The sequence below is a fragment of the Fulmarus glacialis genome, unplaced genomic scaffold (assembly GCF_000690835.1).
Source record: "Fulmarus glacialis isolate BGI_N327 unplaced genomic scaffold, ASM69083v1 scaffold33622, whole genome shotgun sequence".
Classification (NCBI taxonomy): domain Eukaryota; kingdom Metazoa; phylum Chordata; class Aves; order Procellariiformes; family Procellariidae; genus Fulmarus; species Fulmarus glacialis.
Window position 1 is genome coordinate 907 of NW_009199012.1, and position 17,531 is coordinate 18,437.

Consider the following 17,531-nt stretch of genomic DNA (forward strand, 5'->3'; position numbering starts at 1 on the left):
GGATGTAAACAGTACGTATATTTGTGGGCTACTTACGTAAAAGTTGCGTTTCCAGCCCTGGTCACAGGAAGGGAGAGCACGGGTGGGATGATTGCTAAGTTAGCACGTCGGCTTGGCGTAAATAATTGCTGCTATTGGTTTGACCATATTAAAGGTTTAAAAGATTTTTATTAAATGCTTAAAAAAATAGAAGATAATAAAAGCATAAATCCTGCTTGTAAGGAATGAGGATTTTAATTGTGTACTTAGGTGAGGTTTCTTCCGCCGTAATAGTTTTTTGTGCTGCAAAACCTGTGTAAAACTCGGAATGCGTGTGTGCGTCTGCTGTGGGATGGGTCAATCTGGGTTTTTTTATTTGTTAGGTGACGCTTTTCCCCTGGCGTAGCAGCGGTGCTGCGGCAGGCAGCGTGAAGGCTTCCCGCCTCCCTGCGGCACGTGCCCTCTGCGTGCCGCGGTTCGCAGGACTGTTAATTTAGGATTGCTCGAGGGAGTTTTATTACAGGGGTTATTATGTAGTCCTCTTCTCGGGGAGCGTCAGCATTTTAATGTCTGGTATCCTGAAGCCTTCCGGAGCAGGCGGCTTGGTGCCTATCTAGAAGAGAGCAGAGGCGTGGTGCGAAGCTCCCCGTTTATCCCCCGTGGGTGACGAGACAGCTTTAATCCCATAATTTGTCCGGGATACGATGTCGGCCACCTTGGTCCTTGGGGCAGGAAAAGCCGTAATAGGAGGGAATTTTGGGGGGGGGAAATCTGGGGAACCAGGGGCCAAGCTGGTTTTGGAAAACAAAGGCAGGACTGAAGTTTCTTGTACACTGAAAATGCTAGCAGTAGCCTTGGAGGGGGCGTGAGCAAAATGCAGGTGGAAGGGGATGAAGATACCTCCGCATATAAATATCTCTATATGTGTCTATATATCTTAAGCTTTTAAAGTGGGAATGCATCCTGTGGTTCTACTCGCAGGCACCTTCGAATCTTTAAAACTAAAGACCGCCTTAAATTGAATGTTTTGATGAGAAAACTGTGGCTAAGAAAGTAATTTCGGTAAATGTTCTAGTCTTGAAGCAACACACTTCTGAAATTCAGATAAACCCCATCAAGCATTAATCCCTGTGTTTTATGTCCAATGTTTGGGTTTGGTTTTTTTTTTTCCGATTTTCTAAACAAAGAATCTACCAGGCAAATGTTGAGCTTGCTAACGCTGCTGTGTTTGCAGGATAGTCTGTCTTTGAGTTGTATTATCTGCTGCTTGCCGAGCAGGGTAAATGCGGTCCGGACACAAAGGTATCAGGTTTTTAGTGTGTTTTGTTTTTTTTTTAATTTTATTTTTTAAAAATAGTAATAATACTAGAACTCCTGAATCACATGTACAGGTACAGTCACCAATTTTACATTTTGTAATTGTTTTGTATGGTTCTGAGACTCTTTTCCTCCATTGTTATATCTGCGTTTAAAAATTTCAAACTGATTTGTTTATGTTGTCTTCTGCTTGAGAAGTAATTTATACTTTATTACTCAAGTAACTGATTTTTTTAAAGAATAAAGCTAATGCTACAAATTGACCATTTATTAATAAAAAAAGTTAATTACAGTTTTTCAGTAGAAGCATATAAATGGTAGATTTGGGTACTTGTTATTCTCTTCTGCCTTCCATAATCAGTACAATTTCTGAATTTGTCAGAGGGCGAGTTACTCTGATTTTGGTCATGTAAAATTTTAAATTGCCTTTTAAATAGCTTCGGTATATTTATTTTTATTTTTATTTTTTAAATGATAACTAAGTGGCATTCCTCACGTAATGTCCTTTGGGTTTTTTATTTTTAGCTGTAGAAAATCAAGAATTTCTGGTAAGTTGTTATTTATTTTAAGATATCCCATAATTAAAAAAATATTTCAACTGTTGGGCTCACAATCTTGCAACTAAGTATGTGGTGTGTCCGACTAGACCTTTGTCTGGGATATACCATGTGAGATCAAAAAGCTTCGTGTGTATATAAGAAAAACGTGCTCTCCCCGCCGTTGGTGTGCAGGGCGCGGACTCGGGGTTACTGCCGAAACATCGGGTCAGGAAAGGGGAATGCTGTCTATCAGATTGCCGAAATGATTGATTTGAATCTGGCCTCTTCCCTGAGGATGTGCCTGGCTGTTGGAGTTGGCAGTAAAGTTTTTCCACTGCAATTTTCATGATTAAGTGTTGTGGGCTATTTTTTTTTTTTCCAATTCAGCATAATTCAAAGCAACTTGCAGCACGCCGTCGGTTTAATACCAAATGATTTTGACTTAGCCGTAGTTCTTTTGATTGAAATATCTTTACCTTGCTAAATGAAATGCATCACTTCTTGCTTCGCTTGTCAGCTTTATCTGGTAGTGCTCAAGAAATTGGCGTAACTTCAAATTTGCAGGTTTTTGGTGTGGTTTTTTTTTTAAATCTGGTGCATTTCCCCTGATGGCAGGAGGAGTGGAGGTGTCGGGTACACCTGGCCGTATTTACTGAGCCTAAATACAGTAGGAGCTGGTAGGAAGGGACATATAAGCTATTGAGCGCAGACTGGTTTAGAAATTGTGTTGTGTTAGGGGCGTATATACATACATATGTACACACAGAGAGGGAAGGACGGACAGACACGCAGAGGAGGAATATTAATGCCATGGCATTTGCTAGTTTATGTAATGTATGTGATCTCAGATGAGTAATAAATTTCAACCAGTGACGTATGTTTCAATTTGTTTAATTCCAGAATGTCAAAACATTGCTAAATATATTTTTGAAATGAACACATCTCATTTTCTTTCTAACTCGGCTTTTTTCTCCTCTCGCCTTTGAGGTGTTTTGTTTATCCATACTTCTGATTTGAGTGTTTCATTGTTTATAATTAATTCTGCAGTGAGTAGTCACAGGTTCATGTGTACTCACAAAATGTCATCTCTGTGTTTGCTGGGAGAAAGAGAAACATCTGTGCTCCTCTCTTTTTCTGTTTCAGGTGATCGGAGCCCTTGTCCTCGCGGTTGGGATTTATGCAGAAGTTGAAAGACAGAAGTACAAAACTCTAGAAAGTGCCTTTCTAGCCCCAGCAATTATTTTAATACTTTTGGGCATTATAATGTTCCTCGTATCTTTTGTGGGTGTACTGGCTTCTTTAAGAGATAATTTATGCCTTCTTCAAGCAGTAAGTGTTAGGTTTTTTATTCTTAATTTCTAAGGCTCGTTGCTTTTGCTTTTCAGTGTCACCTGAATTCAAACCCGTAACTATGTCTGCATTGAAAAATATTTTAATGAAGTGGCTCTTTTGATTTCTAATTAAATCTGAAACTGCTTTATGGCAGTGGTCCCCTAACCGTGGCCCTTCCGTCAGGGAGCAGCAGTATTTCGTCTTGCCAGTGACAGGAGAGGCGCGGGTCAGAGCCCGGCGCCGAGAAAACCAGCATTCCGATAGTTAAGGGCTGTATGGAAAGCAACCAGGAATGTGAATTCCTGGAGAAGGGGAGATGGTGCTGCCCCTCGGCCGAAGGGAAAGGCAAAGTCTGGCTGCAGCTTCCCCCGTCCCTGGGTACGGGGGCATTTCCCAAAGCTGTCAGCCCGCTCGGTGGGACATTGAGCGCGGAGATGAGCTGCGGTCTCTGATGGTTCTCCAAACGCTTCTCGTTTTAACCCGGAGGAAGCCGCTGGAGAGAGAAACCCCGGGTCGGGCTGACGTCCGTCAGGCTGGCGGTGGCTGGGGTCTGTCTGCCTTTGGCTGAGGAGCAGGGTGTATGTATGTCACGACGTGAGCTTTGAGAGAAGGACCCTGAGGGGGAAGTGGAAGGGACGCAGGTTTTCTCTCCAGTGCCTCTGAAAGGCGAAATTTTAGGGAAATTCCTGTACAACGCTGTGGTTGCAGATGGAAGTTGCACATACGACTAATTAAAAGTAAAGCGCAAAAACATAATTTTCACCTTCATGTCAATGTAAGGGAGCGGTAAATACGTGGTATGTTACGTAGGCCGAAGCAAGAGGTAAGCGTGGATTTTGAAATCAGGCTGGAATTTTACCGAGAGTCTGTCCTTAGGCGGTAGTGTCCACTTTCACCCTGAGCGTGGTGGTGTGTCCTCCTCTCACGCGGGGACGTTTTCTGTTCCCGTTGTGGTAGCGCACCCGGTAGGATGTTTAAACACAGAAAGTCCCTGATGTCTGCTTCTCAGGCTGATTCCAGATTTAGCAGGAGAAAAGGTATCTGTCCTGTGAGTTTGTCACCCTGATACTGGGTATTGAGAGCACGGAAATTAAACCGGCTTTTAGGGCGGAGCATTAGACATTATTTTCAGACATCCTAAAACTTCTTTCCTGACAAAGTTCACCGTTACAAAGCAGATGTAAATTCACCCGACAGCCATCTTTTATACATAAACAATCCTTTGGGTTGGAAAAACATTTCAAGTACTGGCACGTCGCAGCTATCTCATAGTGTTGCTATGGTTTTCTTCATATTATTCATATTTTGCATGCGCTTTGATAAGTAGTCAGAGATGCATGCGTCGTGGTTATGTGTGAGGGAGCACGTATATATATACACGCAGATGAATAAATAAATTGAGAGCTAGCAGGTATAATTTCTCTTACCACTGAGCATAGTAAGCCCTGTTAGTGCCCATCGGGCAGCCTCTGCGCTCAGCTGGCTCGGTAATGCAGCACGGCTCAGTTCCCTCTTCTGAAGTAACGCACTAAAAGGTACCAAGCCCAGAATTTTGCTTTGATTTAACACTGGCAATTCAGTAGAAGGTGGTTTGGATTACCTTAAAGCACTGCTTTACCCGAGAAATGAAAGCTAACAGGCAAGTACTGTTTTTGAAGGAAGCATGAAAACATAAATTCGGTGTGGTTTGTAGCAGTCCATTAATATGCTTCTCTCGGATGCTGTTACGGAGAGAAGTATCTTGGCATGATAAATGCATCTATTGGTCCATTCAAAGCAGAAAAATAATGTGTTTGCCAATTGGGCAAAACCCAGAATGACTCAAGTGAGGAAAAAAGGCTTTCTTGTGGCGTGAACAGTTTTATTAAGAACAAAACCGTAATTTCGTATCTTTCTTTAAAATGACATCTCATATGCAGAAAGCCAAGTATGTTGGCAATTGAATGCTACAGACTTAAGGACACTAATTGAAAGAGTAATTGGGGTTTGATCTGTTTAAGGACTCACTTGCAATTGTTTTTCTGCAGTTCATGTACATTCTTGGTATCTGCTTGCTGATTGAGCTGACCGGAGGGGTGGTGGCCCTGATCTTCAGAAACCAGGTGAGCCGCTTGCGTTTAGGTTTTGATCACCAAGAACATTACTCACAATCCGTGACGTTAACAGCTATACTAACAGCAAATAAAAGGTGTTAAAATTGTCACCTGAGCACTAATTGGTGGAGGTCTGAAGGCAGGCCCAGGCTTTTCAGGGCCTTTCAGGTTCGGGGATGGGTGGGTTGAATTCCAGATTAAAAAATTTGGAGAAAATCTGGTAACTAAGAACGTGCAATACAGGCAAAACGAGTTTCCAGCTCTTCATGTATTACGAAGTGCTTTCTTCTCATTTGCCATCTGGCTCTCAGACTGCTGATCTGGGAGGTTTCCAGCTGGATTTGGAGACTTTGTTATTTTTTAGGGGCCGAAATGTTTTCCCTTACCTAAAGGACAGCTCTTCCCTGCCCACATCCATAGCAACATAACTAATTTCTGTAGGAGACCCCATCATTTACAAGTATGCTATAACTGTATAAAAACCTTAATTTTTCTAAACAGAAAGCAGCAGACTATTTTTTTCTGTTAGAAATGTTTTAAGACATAAATATGTTCACTATGGCAAGTACTATGCTTTGATTTTTTTTTTTTCCCTAATCCGGCAAAATATGAGCATTAAAAGGAGCTGCTGAATAGTAAGACCTCTTCCCTCCCCACCCCAATCCAACCGATCTTATTTCCACAAAAAGAAGTCATACATACTATGTTACATATGTTATTTAAAAAAAAAAAAAAAGCTTTAAAAAGGATTTTTTTAAAAATAACAACTCATTGTTATTTTGAAGTAGCATTACATTCTCCCTAGCTAGTGTTTTCTTCTTACTCCGTGCTGGACCAGAGTCGTGAACTGGACTTGTGAGAGCAGAGGATGAGTTACCTTCAGTTCTGGAAGCCGTCGTTAGCCGTTGCCGTCGGTGTCGCCTCGGCCCCGCACAAGGATTTATCCTGACTTGTGGTGGGAGCGCCAGGCCCATCCGAAGGGAGCAGATCAGCCTGCCCGGTGTGGGAGCGTGGGCATCACGGGATGCAGAGAATTTGCTTGACAGAAAATTAAGTAAATGCCAAAGATGGTATTTGCTGAGAGGACGAGGAAGAATTGCTGTTGACTTTCGGACAAAGAAAATGTCTCGTTGGGGTTTTTGTGCAGTAAGCGTTTTCCCGAGATGTGTATGGGGTGTCTGGGCAGGACGGCCACGCTCAGGGACGGGTTTCTCCGCTTGTTTTACGAGGTTAATGGAGAAGTTGGGGTTAGTATGGGGAGGAGAAGGAAGTATTTAATAAAAGCGTAGGGTAATAGCCTCTGTTTAAATGCTGATTGTTTTGCATGTCTCATTGATTTTTGCCACTTCTTTCCCTGTTTCCTTCTCAAATCTGTCGAGTCTGAGTGAGGTGATCCAGGCAGTGCGAGAGGAGTCGGTATTTGCTGCTGTTTGTTCTTGGCAGTTAGGATAGTCCTGCAAAATCCCCTGTTATTTCTAATCATCGATGTGCAATCGTTTTTGTTCTGTTTTGTTTTTAAGTGTTGCAGTTTGTAATACCGAGGAAAATGAGCAGGAGTATTTCGGGTTCCTTTCTGACCTGGAAGGATTTAACTTCCGTCATTTTAGCAGCTGGGTTGAGAGGAAAGTTGTTACATTCTGGTTATGTTTATTCTCAATTTTTGCTATGCTATGATGGTGCTGGATGTTGAAAACGAAATAGTCTTTTTTTTGGCCTCATCTTCTGAACTTTAAAAGCGTTTTGTTGATTTGATTTCTAATATGCCAAGCTGAGGAGATACGGTTTTATATCTGCCACCGCTCCACTGCCATATTTCTCAAAACCATGACTGTAAAACATACAGATATGAGATCTTTTACACTTTTTTTCTGCTTATGGTGGAATAAAGCTCATTATCTGGCAGTTATGGATTCCTTGGAAAACAAAATGGTGAAAATAAAATTCATGGAAGATGGTGAGCAGGGAGACAGTCAGCTCTTGTCGCCCGGGGCGTGGTGCAGACCACGGTGCCAAGTGGCAAACCCAAACCCGCCGTTCTGTCACCCAAAAGGTGATGGGGATCCCTGGTGCCCAGTGGGAGGGATCCTGCCTGGGGGACAACGGGAGCATCTCTGGGAGGTGCTGGGAGAGCCCCAGGGAAGCAGCACCGCGCTGGAGAGGTCTCACACTGTTCGGGCTTCTCAGCACAAACCCAGCAGCGAGGCTGCCGCCTTAAAAGAGGAGGGATGGTCAGTCCCTGCAGGACTGTGCTGTGATTGATTTTTAACTGGTATTTGTTTTTAATTTAAAAAAAAAAAAAAACAAACCACTTTTCCTCTTGCGCTCATCAATTACACTTGTCACTTTAACCTTTCATTTTGTTTCGGTGTGTGTAACCCGTGAATCTTGTTTTACTTTTGCCTTCTAGACAATCAACTTTTTGAACGATAATATTAGAAGAGGAATTGAGAATTACTATGATGATTTAGACTTCAAGAACATCATGGATTCTGTTCAGAAGCACGTAGGTTTGTTTGTTTTTTTTTTTTTTCCTGGATGTGGTAGGTCCTGGGCAACAGCTTTGAGTTTTTCCCGGTGATGTGATAATCAAATTCTTATTGACGAGGGGGATGAGATCTCATGTGTCATCTGTGACGGTGTCGCTGCGGGCAGGGCTCCTCCAGCATCCCAGCTGGCATTGGAAGCCCCCTAAATCACCGCAAGAATCGGGGGCAAAATGCAGCTTTTGCCTCGGTAGGCGTGATTCGGATGCTCAAGGCCAGATCCTGCAAACATTTAGGCTTATATGAGCTGGATTCAGACAAATTCAGCCTAAATTCCACCCAAGTTCTTACGCTAAGCTTTTCTGCTGGCTGGTCCAAGACATGCAAAAGCATCTCGTTAACAGGAGGCACCGGATAAAGAAAAATTAGGTGGCAATTAGGCTGTTGGAACCTGGGCCGTTGCATTTTCACTTGAGGGCACAGACCAAGCTCTTTAACAAGGTGTTTATTCAAAGGAAATGCCCGTGGAAGCGTATATACCTGTAATTAAAATTCAGAAATTGTGTTGAGCCCAGCTGAGCATTACTTAATGGCATGTGTAGTTGACTCACAGCCTTTTTTTTTTTTTTTTTTAAGGCTGGTGTGTTGAAATTTTTATTGGCTTATTGAAGAATTATGCAGTTCAGAGACTATAGAAGAAGCAGAAAACGTTCAGAAATGTGATGTCAGGGCCTATGTGATGTCAGTGACCATGCCAAATAATGATTTTAAAAAAAAAAAGTTAACTTAGGAAGCGATATGTATATTTTATGACATCGTTATGGAGATGGCAGCCTGCTTTGAAAAACAGAGTTAGCATGGAAAGTCTGTCAAAAGCCAACCATCCTGAGGAAATTTTGTCATTAGACTTCATAATGCTTTAAAGTTTCCATGGACTGCCCAAAATTATGTGTATGTACAGTGAATATACATTTTAGTGATTAAAGAAACTGCTCCTTTTCCCTTCATTTAAAATATAAAGTGAATATTTGTATTAAGTCAGTGTAAACTTACAGTATTTGTTTGTCAGATCTCAGTTCTACTAAATGACACCCAAAATGTTTTGGTGAGATGTGTTTTTTATGCCTTATAGCAACACTTTTGTCTTTTAGACTAATTTAGAAATGTAGTCAAAATCCTTAAATAATTGGATTTACAGCTCAAGATGGAGTGAATGTAAAAACATTGCTTAATGATGTCCAGACCTGAAAAGATAGTTTTTCAACTGGGAAAAGTTGGGAGGTTGAACTTACTTTGCTCTGGCACCTCGGGCAATAGCGTGATGAGTGACAGAGGAATGCTACCTGTACCTTCAGTTCTTTTCAGTTGTGTCTATCGTACACATTCCTATATGCCTTGCTGATAAAATGACAGAATTGCTGGGTAGTTCGGTGCTCTTAAAATTGCTTTGTTATTACTTTGTTTTCTAGTTATTAGAAGAGTTTCTGTTAAGGTACGAATTTTTTTTTTCCTTTGCCTTTTGTGTCATTTTTTCCAGTTTAAGTGCTGCGGTGGGGAAGACTATAGGGATTGGTCACAAAACGTGTACCACAGCTGCGCGGCGCCGGGACCGCTGGCCTGCGGGGTGCCCTACACTTGCTGCATCACAAATAAGGTAAGTCCCGGCATCTGGGCATCGCTGCGCCCTGCCGGGGCGTTTGCTTAAAAAGGTACCTTACTTCAGAAAGTCCGGGGGGAAGAAGTGAAGGAAAATGGGTCCCTCCTGAAAATGGAATCCGTGGCTCTTGACAGCTTGAAAAGGAGAAAATAATGAAATTAGGTGTATTGGCTCCGGTCCATGTTACCGTCCCACTACACGGTCCTAGAAATGCAGAAGGGATCTTGGGGGCTCCTCTAACCTCATGGCTTGCCTGGGCCAGGGCTGCTTAAAATGAAGTCTCGCTGGTGTTTTCCCCAGGGTTTGCTGCTCTGGCTTTGCCAGGAAGCCTGGGCCCCGATTGCTTCTGTGGGTGGGGGTTGGAGTGATGCGCACGAGCTGCTGGATGAATTAAAAACCAAACAGAACGACCCCGTCATCCAGAAAAATCCAGAAACATGGGCAACTGACCTCAGGGTCAGGGCATCCTTGTGGGTGCGGGTCTAGACTGGAGCTGCTGCTCTGCCCTGACCCATCCTTGGAAACTGCCGCCCAGTAAAATCCTCCCTGGAAGGACACCCTGTCAGCTGGAGTCTGGACCAGTTTCTCAGTCTACGATGAGCTGGTATTAACTGGTGCTGGCAGCACTAGGAGCAGGCGTTAAGTTCCATACAAATGATTTTGTGCAGACCCCGTGTTTTATATAAATTTTAGCCGTTTTAATTCGTCGCTCTTCATTTGAGGGATGAATGTAATGCTGAATTTGATGAAGAACTAGTCCTCAATTTAAAACCGGTGCGGGCAATGCTTGCCTCACTGGGTTTTGGTCTTTGGTCTGAACACGAGACAGAGAAATCGAGTATCTGTGAGAGCGGTAGAGCTCGTGATGGATAGCCTACTGGTGCCTGTTACGTGCTGCCCTTTCACAGTCTGCCTTAAGGATGGGTGTTTAATTAAAAAAAAAAAAAGGAAAAAAACCCAGTAATTGTGGTAGTACTCCTGCTGGGTGTTGCTGGGAAATGTGTATAATATGAAGGTGTTTATTAGGTATGCTTACACATTTTTTGTGTGTGAGGAGAAGTCTATTTAAAGCTGCGCTGAGCTTTGATTTATTCTCAGAAACCAAAGCCTAAACAGTTATGTTTTAAGTCTTAGGTGTTTGGGAATAAGAACGTCGTGTATATGAAAATAAGATGTGCTGATCCGCAGCAGCACAGAGCAGAAGAGCTCAGGATTTTGCTGGATAGAGCTGGCTAGTAAAGAGCAATCTGGCTTTTTATGGGTCAGTCAAAATACCGCTTGTTTTTCTGTCTCTCTCATTTCTCCGCCGAAGCCTTGTTTTAAAAGGTTAGTCCGTGTGTGGGAAATACAGTAGTAGTGTGAAGGCGAAGGACTGCGCTAACCAGTGACCAATAATGCTGGGTGCCTTTTCAGCTGTGGCACAAATTATCAAACACGCTGAGGATTTCAAATGCAACCTGTCAGGCAGGAAAGCACTAAAATAAGAACTTCTCCGAGGAAAACAGGGAGGTATATTCTCCATATGCTTCACTGGCAACTGGGGAGGTGGGGATGAGACTACTTGCAGCCTAAAGGTAGCCTGTGAAGTGTTAAGTTCAGTGAAGTTAATTGAAAGGTGGGGAGAAGCCCCCAAAATAACAAGCAAACTTCTTATTTAAGGGTAGGCTGTTCAGCAAGGCGCTGCGGGATGCCATCGCTGTGCCATCGCTGTGCCATGTGAAGTCCGAGCGGCGCGGGCGTTGTTGGGCAGGATGACACTAACGCCGTGGCTGTATGGCCGGCTGCCTTGAGAAGGGGAGGAAAAAAAAAAAAAAAAACCCCAACCAGAAGATGCATAAATCTTCTATGTTTGACAAATGCTTCCAAATACAGGCTGGTTTCTGTCCTGGAAAACTACAGATATGGTTTGTGATTACTCATTCGCTTTGTAGTCATGGAAAACTGCCGTTAATGTCAGAGGTTGGATTCTGGTCCTCTTAAAAAGCCCTGTGCTAAGACGAGCCAGGCTCATACCGGGGGGGCTCTGAAGCGACTATTTTCAAGTCAAAGTATTTATTAAAGACTTACACTAGTGTAGCAGATAAAAAATTAGCCCCCAAATGCTTATAAATCTCTGCTTCTAATGCATTTATCTCCGTTGTGTACGTTTTCATGTGCCGTGATGCCCTGGTAGCAAATGCTGTGTTTAAAATTAAACGATGTGACTGTGTTCTTCTTCTCACGTATTTTGCGGATGTCCACGTGTTTGTCTGCTAGGCTTAAGCATTTTGTAAACGTGAAATCGCTCACAGCAGACACAGCAACACGCTGACGCCTAGTATTGCAAACCTGGACTTCCAAGAGCATTTATTACCCGTGGGTGACAGATGGGTACTCCTCACGTTTTTGCAACAGACCTGTGAAATAGTCGGAGCTTTTTTGTTTTTTTAAGGAACGCACTGAACCTTGCTTGTCAGACAGTTGTGTGCTCAAGGTGAGAGCCTGGCTTTTTGGGATCTTAATAAACTTGACCCTGGTTGGTGTTTCCGCCATTTTGTAACATCCAGCGTCCTTCCATCTTTTTCAAACGTCCCTCTTCCTTCCTGGGGAGGTGACCCTCGAACCCAGCCTACCCCTCAGAGGCCACCAGCATTTAGAAGTCTCATCTCTACATCTTTTAATTTTGAGGGAGGGCATACCGATACAGTAGAGTTTGCTCTGCCTTATTTCCCTCATTTGTGCATTCTCGTTTTCCCCCATGTCTTTGGGTTTGCACATTGCTTCCTTTGATGCCGGTGGGCTTTACGTTGGCTGATTTGTAAGTGAAGGACAGTATTTTCATGTTAGCTTTGCCAGGCCAGGTAGAGCTTCGGGACGCAAGCAAAATATGAAATGGCTACAGAAAATGCGTTAGTAATCTGTGATGAATGCAAGCACTTGGTCTTTTTTTAAATATATGGATTTTATATTCATATATGTAATGATATGTAAAAATACATTACAATAAATTTGGTCTTTTAAAATGTTCATGTAAGCGTTCATAGTATCGGATGTTATTTGGGGATTAGATATTTCTGAGCTTAAATTTGTCATCGTGGCGGCGTGATGGCCGTGTTAACCCCTGGTTTTCTTAATAAGATGTGTTAAGTTATTAAGGCCTTAAAATTAAAACCAGCGGTTTGTTCTGCGGAAACAGCTGTGGCGTACAGCTCTGAGGTAGCTAGCTTTGGTTTCTGACGCCACGCTGGTTTTGCTGGATAGATATGGTTCAAATGTCTCGTGTCGTGACACACTGGCAATACTGATTTCTCTAAAATCATGTAGAGCTCTATCTAAATCTGACCCTGGGGCTGCTGGAAGAAACCGGTGTTGGACTGGGAAGTAAACCTGTTACTGCTTTTATATGAGCTGGGTGAACACAAAAAGAGTAAAAATAATTTTTTTGTGATTTTTTGTTTTCTGCTATGGTTTACATTTGGTGTTTTCTTTTCAGACAGCCATTATCAACACTATGTGTGGATACAAAACCATTGACAAAGAGGTAATGTAACCAGTGTCCACCCTTGTGGTGGTGCTTCTCTGCATTTTTTTGGTCAGTTATAAAATGGTCTTCTGCATACTTAAATCTACCAGACAGTTAAGTCAGCAATTAAAATTATTTTATCTGGAATAACTTTCATATATTAAAAGAACTAATCTTGTTTGATTGTGATATCTTCCCTTCTTTGTTTCTTCCACGATTCCTTGTTTGACGTGCCTGAAGCGCGTCTTCCCAGAGCTCGCCCCCCTCACGCTAATTGCATAATAAATGCAAAGAAAACTGCTTTCATATTTTTAAGTAGCGACTTGAGTTGGGGAAAGCTTTTCATGCTTAAAAGCCGAAGTTTCTCACTGAGTAAAATCAGTTTTGGTAAAGCCAACTTAGCTGTTTCTAAGTATTTTACATCCCGATAGTGGGTGTTTTATTTTTAAGCCCGTAAAAGTTATTCCTGGAAGAGGAGTGGGACTTCCCAGGTTGTGTTGGCAGTCCTCTCCTCCCTCCGGGAGCGGGATGTGGCCTCCTCCTTTGCTTTTCCCTCTTGGGAATAGCCTCAGTGACTCCGGAGTAGAGACCGCCGGCTCAAGGTACTAATTGCAGAGTGATTAAGCAGGGAAATCTGTAATTGAATCTGCCGCAAGTTCTCCACTCCTAGCTTTGGGGTGCTGGTGCGGGGGCTTGGTCTGAAAAAGCCCCTCTCCCCAGCTCATTTGCAGCACTTGGCGCACAATGCCAGCTTCAGTTGTTGGTTTTTGGGATTACCGGTTATCTTTACATATGACCTGTCTTCGTTTGGATTCATTGATTTATGGCTTAATCACCATTAACCAAACGCTCCAGCCTGGCTCTAATGCCCAAAGCACTTAAGCATATGCTTAACTTTACCCCATTCATCGGCTTAGGACCCTTTGCAGCCTCAAGTGCTTTCTGTATTATGGGTTGGGGTCACGGTGCAGCGCAGCTTGCAGGACTGAATCTGAAATCCTCTTGTTCCTGCCCTTTTTAGAGTCTATTGCAAAGCACTTGGTCCGCAATTTATATTTTTCTACTGCTGTACTTTCAACTTGGAAGCAGAGATAAAAGCTAGAGAGAGATTTCTCTATTTTCCAAGCGGTCTAAAATGAGAATCGGATGCATTTCATTTAGAAAAGTAGTTGCAAGCGAAGATTAAAAAAAAAAAAAAAGTAAAATAACTTGTTCAGGTGTGGAACAACCGAAAAACAGGCGGAAGAATTAGTGATGAGATCTGTGTCAAATTTAGTGGGCTTAAAGAGATGGGAAGGAGGACCAGATCTGCCTCCCTGAAATTTGAATTATCATGTGTTACCAGTATCGTGCGCCAATGCAACTGCCTGTATGAACGTCTGCTCCGTTATTTTGCAGCGCTTGAGTGTTCAGCATGTTATACATGTCCGCGGGTGCACGAATGCAGTGCTTATTTGGTTTTTGGACAACTACAGCATCATGGCTGGCGTGCTGCTCGGCATATTGCTGCCCCAGGTAAGAAGGGGCCCGCGCGTTATCCATTAAAGGGAGTATCCGATTCGTTGCTATGGTATGCGATATCCCATTTGACTATATTTAATTATAATTTTTAACTTAAATTTAATGTAACTGATAAGCTGAGGTGGCATTCCGGTAATTTAGTAGCATTATTGTGATATATTGCAGGGTTTGGTTGGTTAATTTGATTTGCTTGGTTGTTTTTTGAGTCCTCTCCTCCCCCTAGTTGCATCCACTAAGACTTTCTAACGCTCCAAGGCACAGGGGTGGTAATTAGCTGTATTAGCTCTTCACAAAAACGATCCGCTTACACCCCTACATGCAAAGAAGAATAACAATGTGAGATTCTCTGTGTATATATACCGCATTAACGTATGTATACGTAATTTGTAAAAACTGCTGCGAGAAGCGTTAGATAAGCAGTATTTGATCTCTGACGAGAGATGCCCCTTCCTTTCGCAGTTCCTGGGAGTGTTGTTATCCTTGCTTTACATAACTCGGGTGGAAGATATCATCACCGAGCACAAGCTGAGCGAAAGACTGTTTGAAGAAGCACGGCAGAGATCTGCCCCCGAGTTTGCTGGAGCCGGCTGCTGCATGTGTTACCCGGGGTGACTTTGGAAACCTCAACTGTAACTATATTTAAGGTTTCCAAAACAAACAAACAAACAAAAAAAGGCGGGGGGAAAAGAAAAAGCAAATCCACCTGTTCTGGTCTGTGCTGGTTTCTGCGACTGTTACAGACCGCGGGTGGAATGAATCAGCCAGCGGATCGATACCGCCCTAGCCTCGTCTCTCTCGGTGTGTCTGCAATCAGAAGGGCTCTGTGCTGCCAGCGATGCTGCTGCGGTATCGCGATGCTGCTGGAAGGTGGGCTTGTGGATAACTAAATCTTTTTTGAATGATTACTCAGTGATACGCAGCTGGGAAAACTATTCTGGGAAGATTTGGAGGTAGATTTCTAGGAAGAGCCTTTGCCTCTCGGGATGTCATATTTAAATGTTTGTCCTTTCCAACTTTATTTTCTCACTGCTTCCAAAAAAGATTTCTTACCGATCTACATGGAGAATATTAAATATGTTTAATAAATTTTTTATGCTAATCTCAATCAATTTACTGACAATAATGGATGTGATGCTGAACACTTTCATTGCTCAGTCTTTTGTGCCTTTTAATAATGGGGCAGATGCCAATCAGGTAATGCTTGATATATTTTTAATGCAATTTATTACTGTCTGGCTTTTGTATAAACTTACGGGATGTTTGCGTCTTGTATGTACTGTATTTTTCCCCTTTAGTAAATTAACTAGGTGATTTATTATTTTCTTTTTTTTTTTTTTGGAGTTCTGTATGTTGAGATGTTTCTAAATTTTATTCTTCTCGTCAGAATAAAAAAAATAACTTTTTTTTTTAAAAAAGCACGAAGATTTTGTTTAAAATGCTTCTTATTGTTCTTATCTAAATTAAGCCTGTCCATCAGATGCTGAGTCAAAAGGCAGAAATACCTTGAGCCGTGATTCTGGCTCGGGCGCTGGCTTGCCTGGGGTTTTGGACAGAGTCACCGAAGGTCTGCGCCTCGCTTGCTTCTCTTGGTGGCTTCTTGGGAAGTCACCGAGAGCTGGCGGGGGGGTTGTTGTTGCTTTGTCCTGAGCATTTCTCTGCAGTCTTTCCAGCCCCAGCCAGGCTTGCAAGTGAAACGCACAACCTAATTACTATGATGCTTCAAATAAATTCAGGATGAGAATAAAGCAGGTTTGGTTTCTATCCTGTCTTTGTGAATCTCTTCTTTTCTGGCACTCAGAGGAATAGCTGATGTCATTCTCTCCTTGTTGCTTTTCTTCTGCTTTTTGAATTTCCTTGTCCTGGATGTGTTTTCCGCTTTCTTCAAAACGCGGTGTTTGCTGCTTAGCTCTCCGCCTTCACCAGGGATTTCTGAGGAAGCTTCATGCTTTTCCAGGAGCCAAAAAATGACTCATCCAGTTCTTCAGGGTTTCTGACGGTGTCTGGAGATAGAGATCCTGCTGCGCTATCAAGCCCATCATCTGCAGTATGAGGTTATTTCCTACACAGCACACTCTAGCGTTGGGTCCCGCACATGGTTGCGTATTTAATTGCTCCATATCGTTATCACCTAAATTTTCCTGGTCTCTGTCCTGAATAATGTATTTTGGTAAGTTAGGAAGCGAGGTGTGTTTTAAGGGTGGATTTGTGTACGGAGAGAGGAAGGGGAAAAGGAGGGGGCAGCTTCGGAGGACCAAGCTGACTGCTGGTGAAAGAGGGGAAGATGGAAGCTGAAATCGGTTTATTGTGGCGAGTGGGCTGGGGAGGTGGGAGCCGAAAGCATCAAGAGCTGAGGTGTTGCCAGGGGCAGAGCCGTGCCCTGGCCTTTAGCAAGAGGGGAACGGCGCCCGAATTTGAGACGGCAGGAAGGCTGTAATGAATTGTGATGGAGGGAATGACAAAGGTAATTTTTCTTCGATGACAAAGGTAATTTTTCTTTCTTTACTAATAGTGTCTTGTAAATGGTGGTTTGAATACAAGGTATCAGGGAAAGCAGGAGATGACGGAAATATGGTTAAAATTTGGGTGGTGTAAATGGAACGGGGGGAGTACTTGGGAATACCAGGGAGCAGTTCTCCTTCAGCAAGGAAATCTGTGGGCTGTACCGAATTTTCAACCATCCTCGGTGCTCCCTGTCATATGCCGTGTTTGAGAGGGGGGCTTTACCTGACAATCACGAACTAAACGTGTGTGACTTTGTTTAATAAATGATTGATTCAAATACTGTTGACACTTCCCATTCCCTCGGAGCTGAGGAAGTTAATTCTTCTCTTCACAGGCCCACGGGGACCGGAGGGAAGGATGATGCCGATCGGGAGACGGCTGGAGGAGAGGGAGGCCGCGGGTCTCCGCTCAGCTGCCTCCAGGCGCGTGCGCTGCGGGAGACGATGGGGAGACCGCCATGAGGGGGTGAATTTGCTCTTAAGCACGAGGCTTGGCTCTTCTCAGTGTGCCGTGCTCGCGTCCCCTGAGTAGACAGATTTTTTGAATGGGTTTGCAGTTTGCACAAGGTGGTTTGTGTGCTTACGAGTAGCTGGGTTTATCCTGAGC

The 17,531-nt window shown here is 43.2% G+C and overlaps 1 protein-coding gene across 1 annotated transcript; it reads left to right on the forward strand.

Annotated features, from left to right (window-relative positions):
- Positions 1-683: 683 nt before the first annotated feature.
- Positions 684-15,035, forward strand: TSPAN15 (tetraspanin 15). Its single transcript, XM_009573101.1, has 8 exons — positions 684-719; positions 2,940-3,164; positions 5,195-5,269; positions 7,668-7,763; positions 9,281-9,397; positions 12,873-12,920; positions 14,301-14,417; positions 14,883-15,035. Exons 1-8 carry the CDS (start codon positions 684-686, stop codon positions 15,033-15,035), a joined length of 867 nt encoding a protein of 288 aa, XP_009571396.1.
- The last annotated feature ends 2,496 nt before the right edge of the window (positions 15,036-17,531 follow it).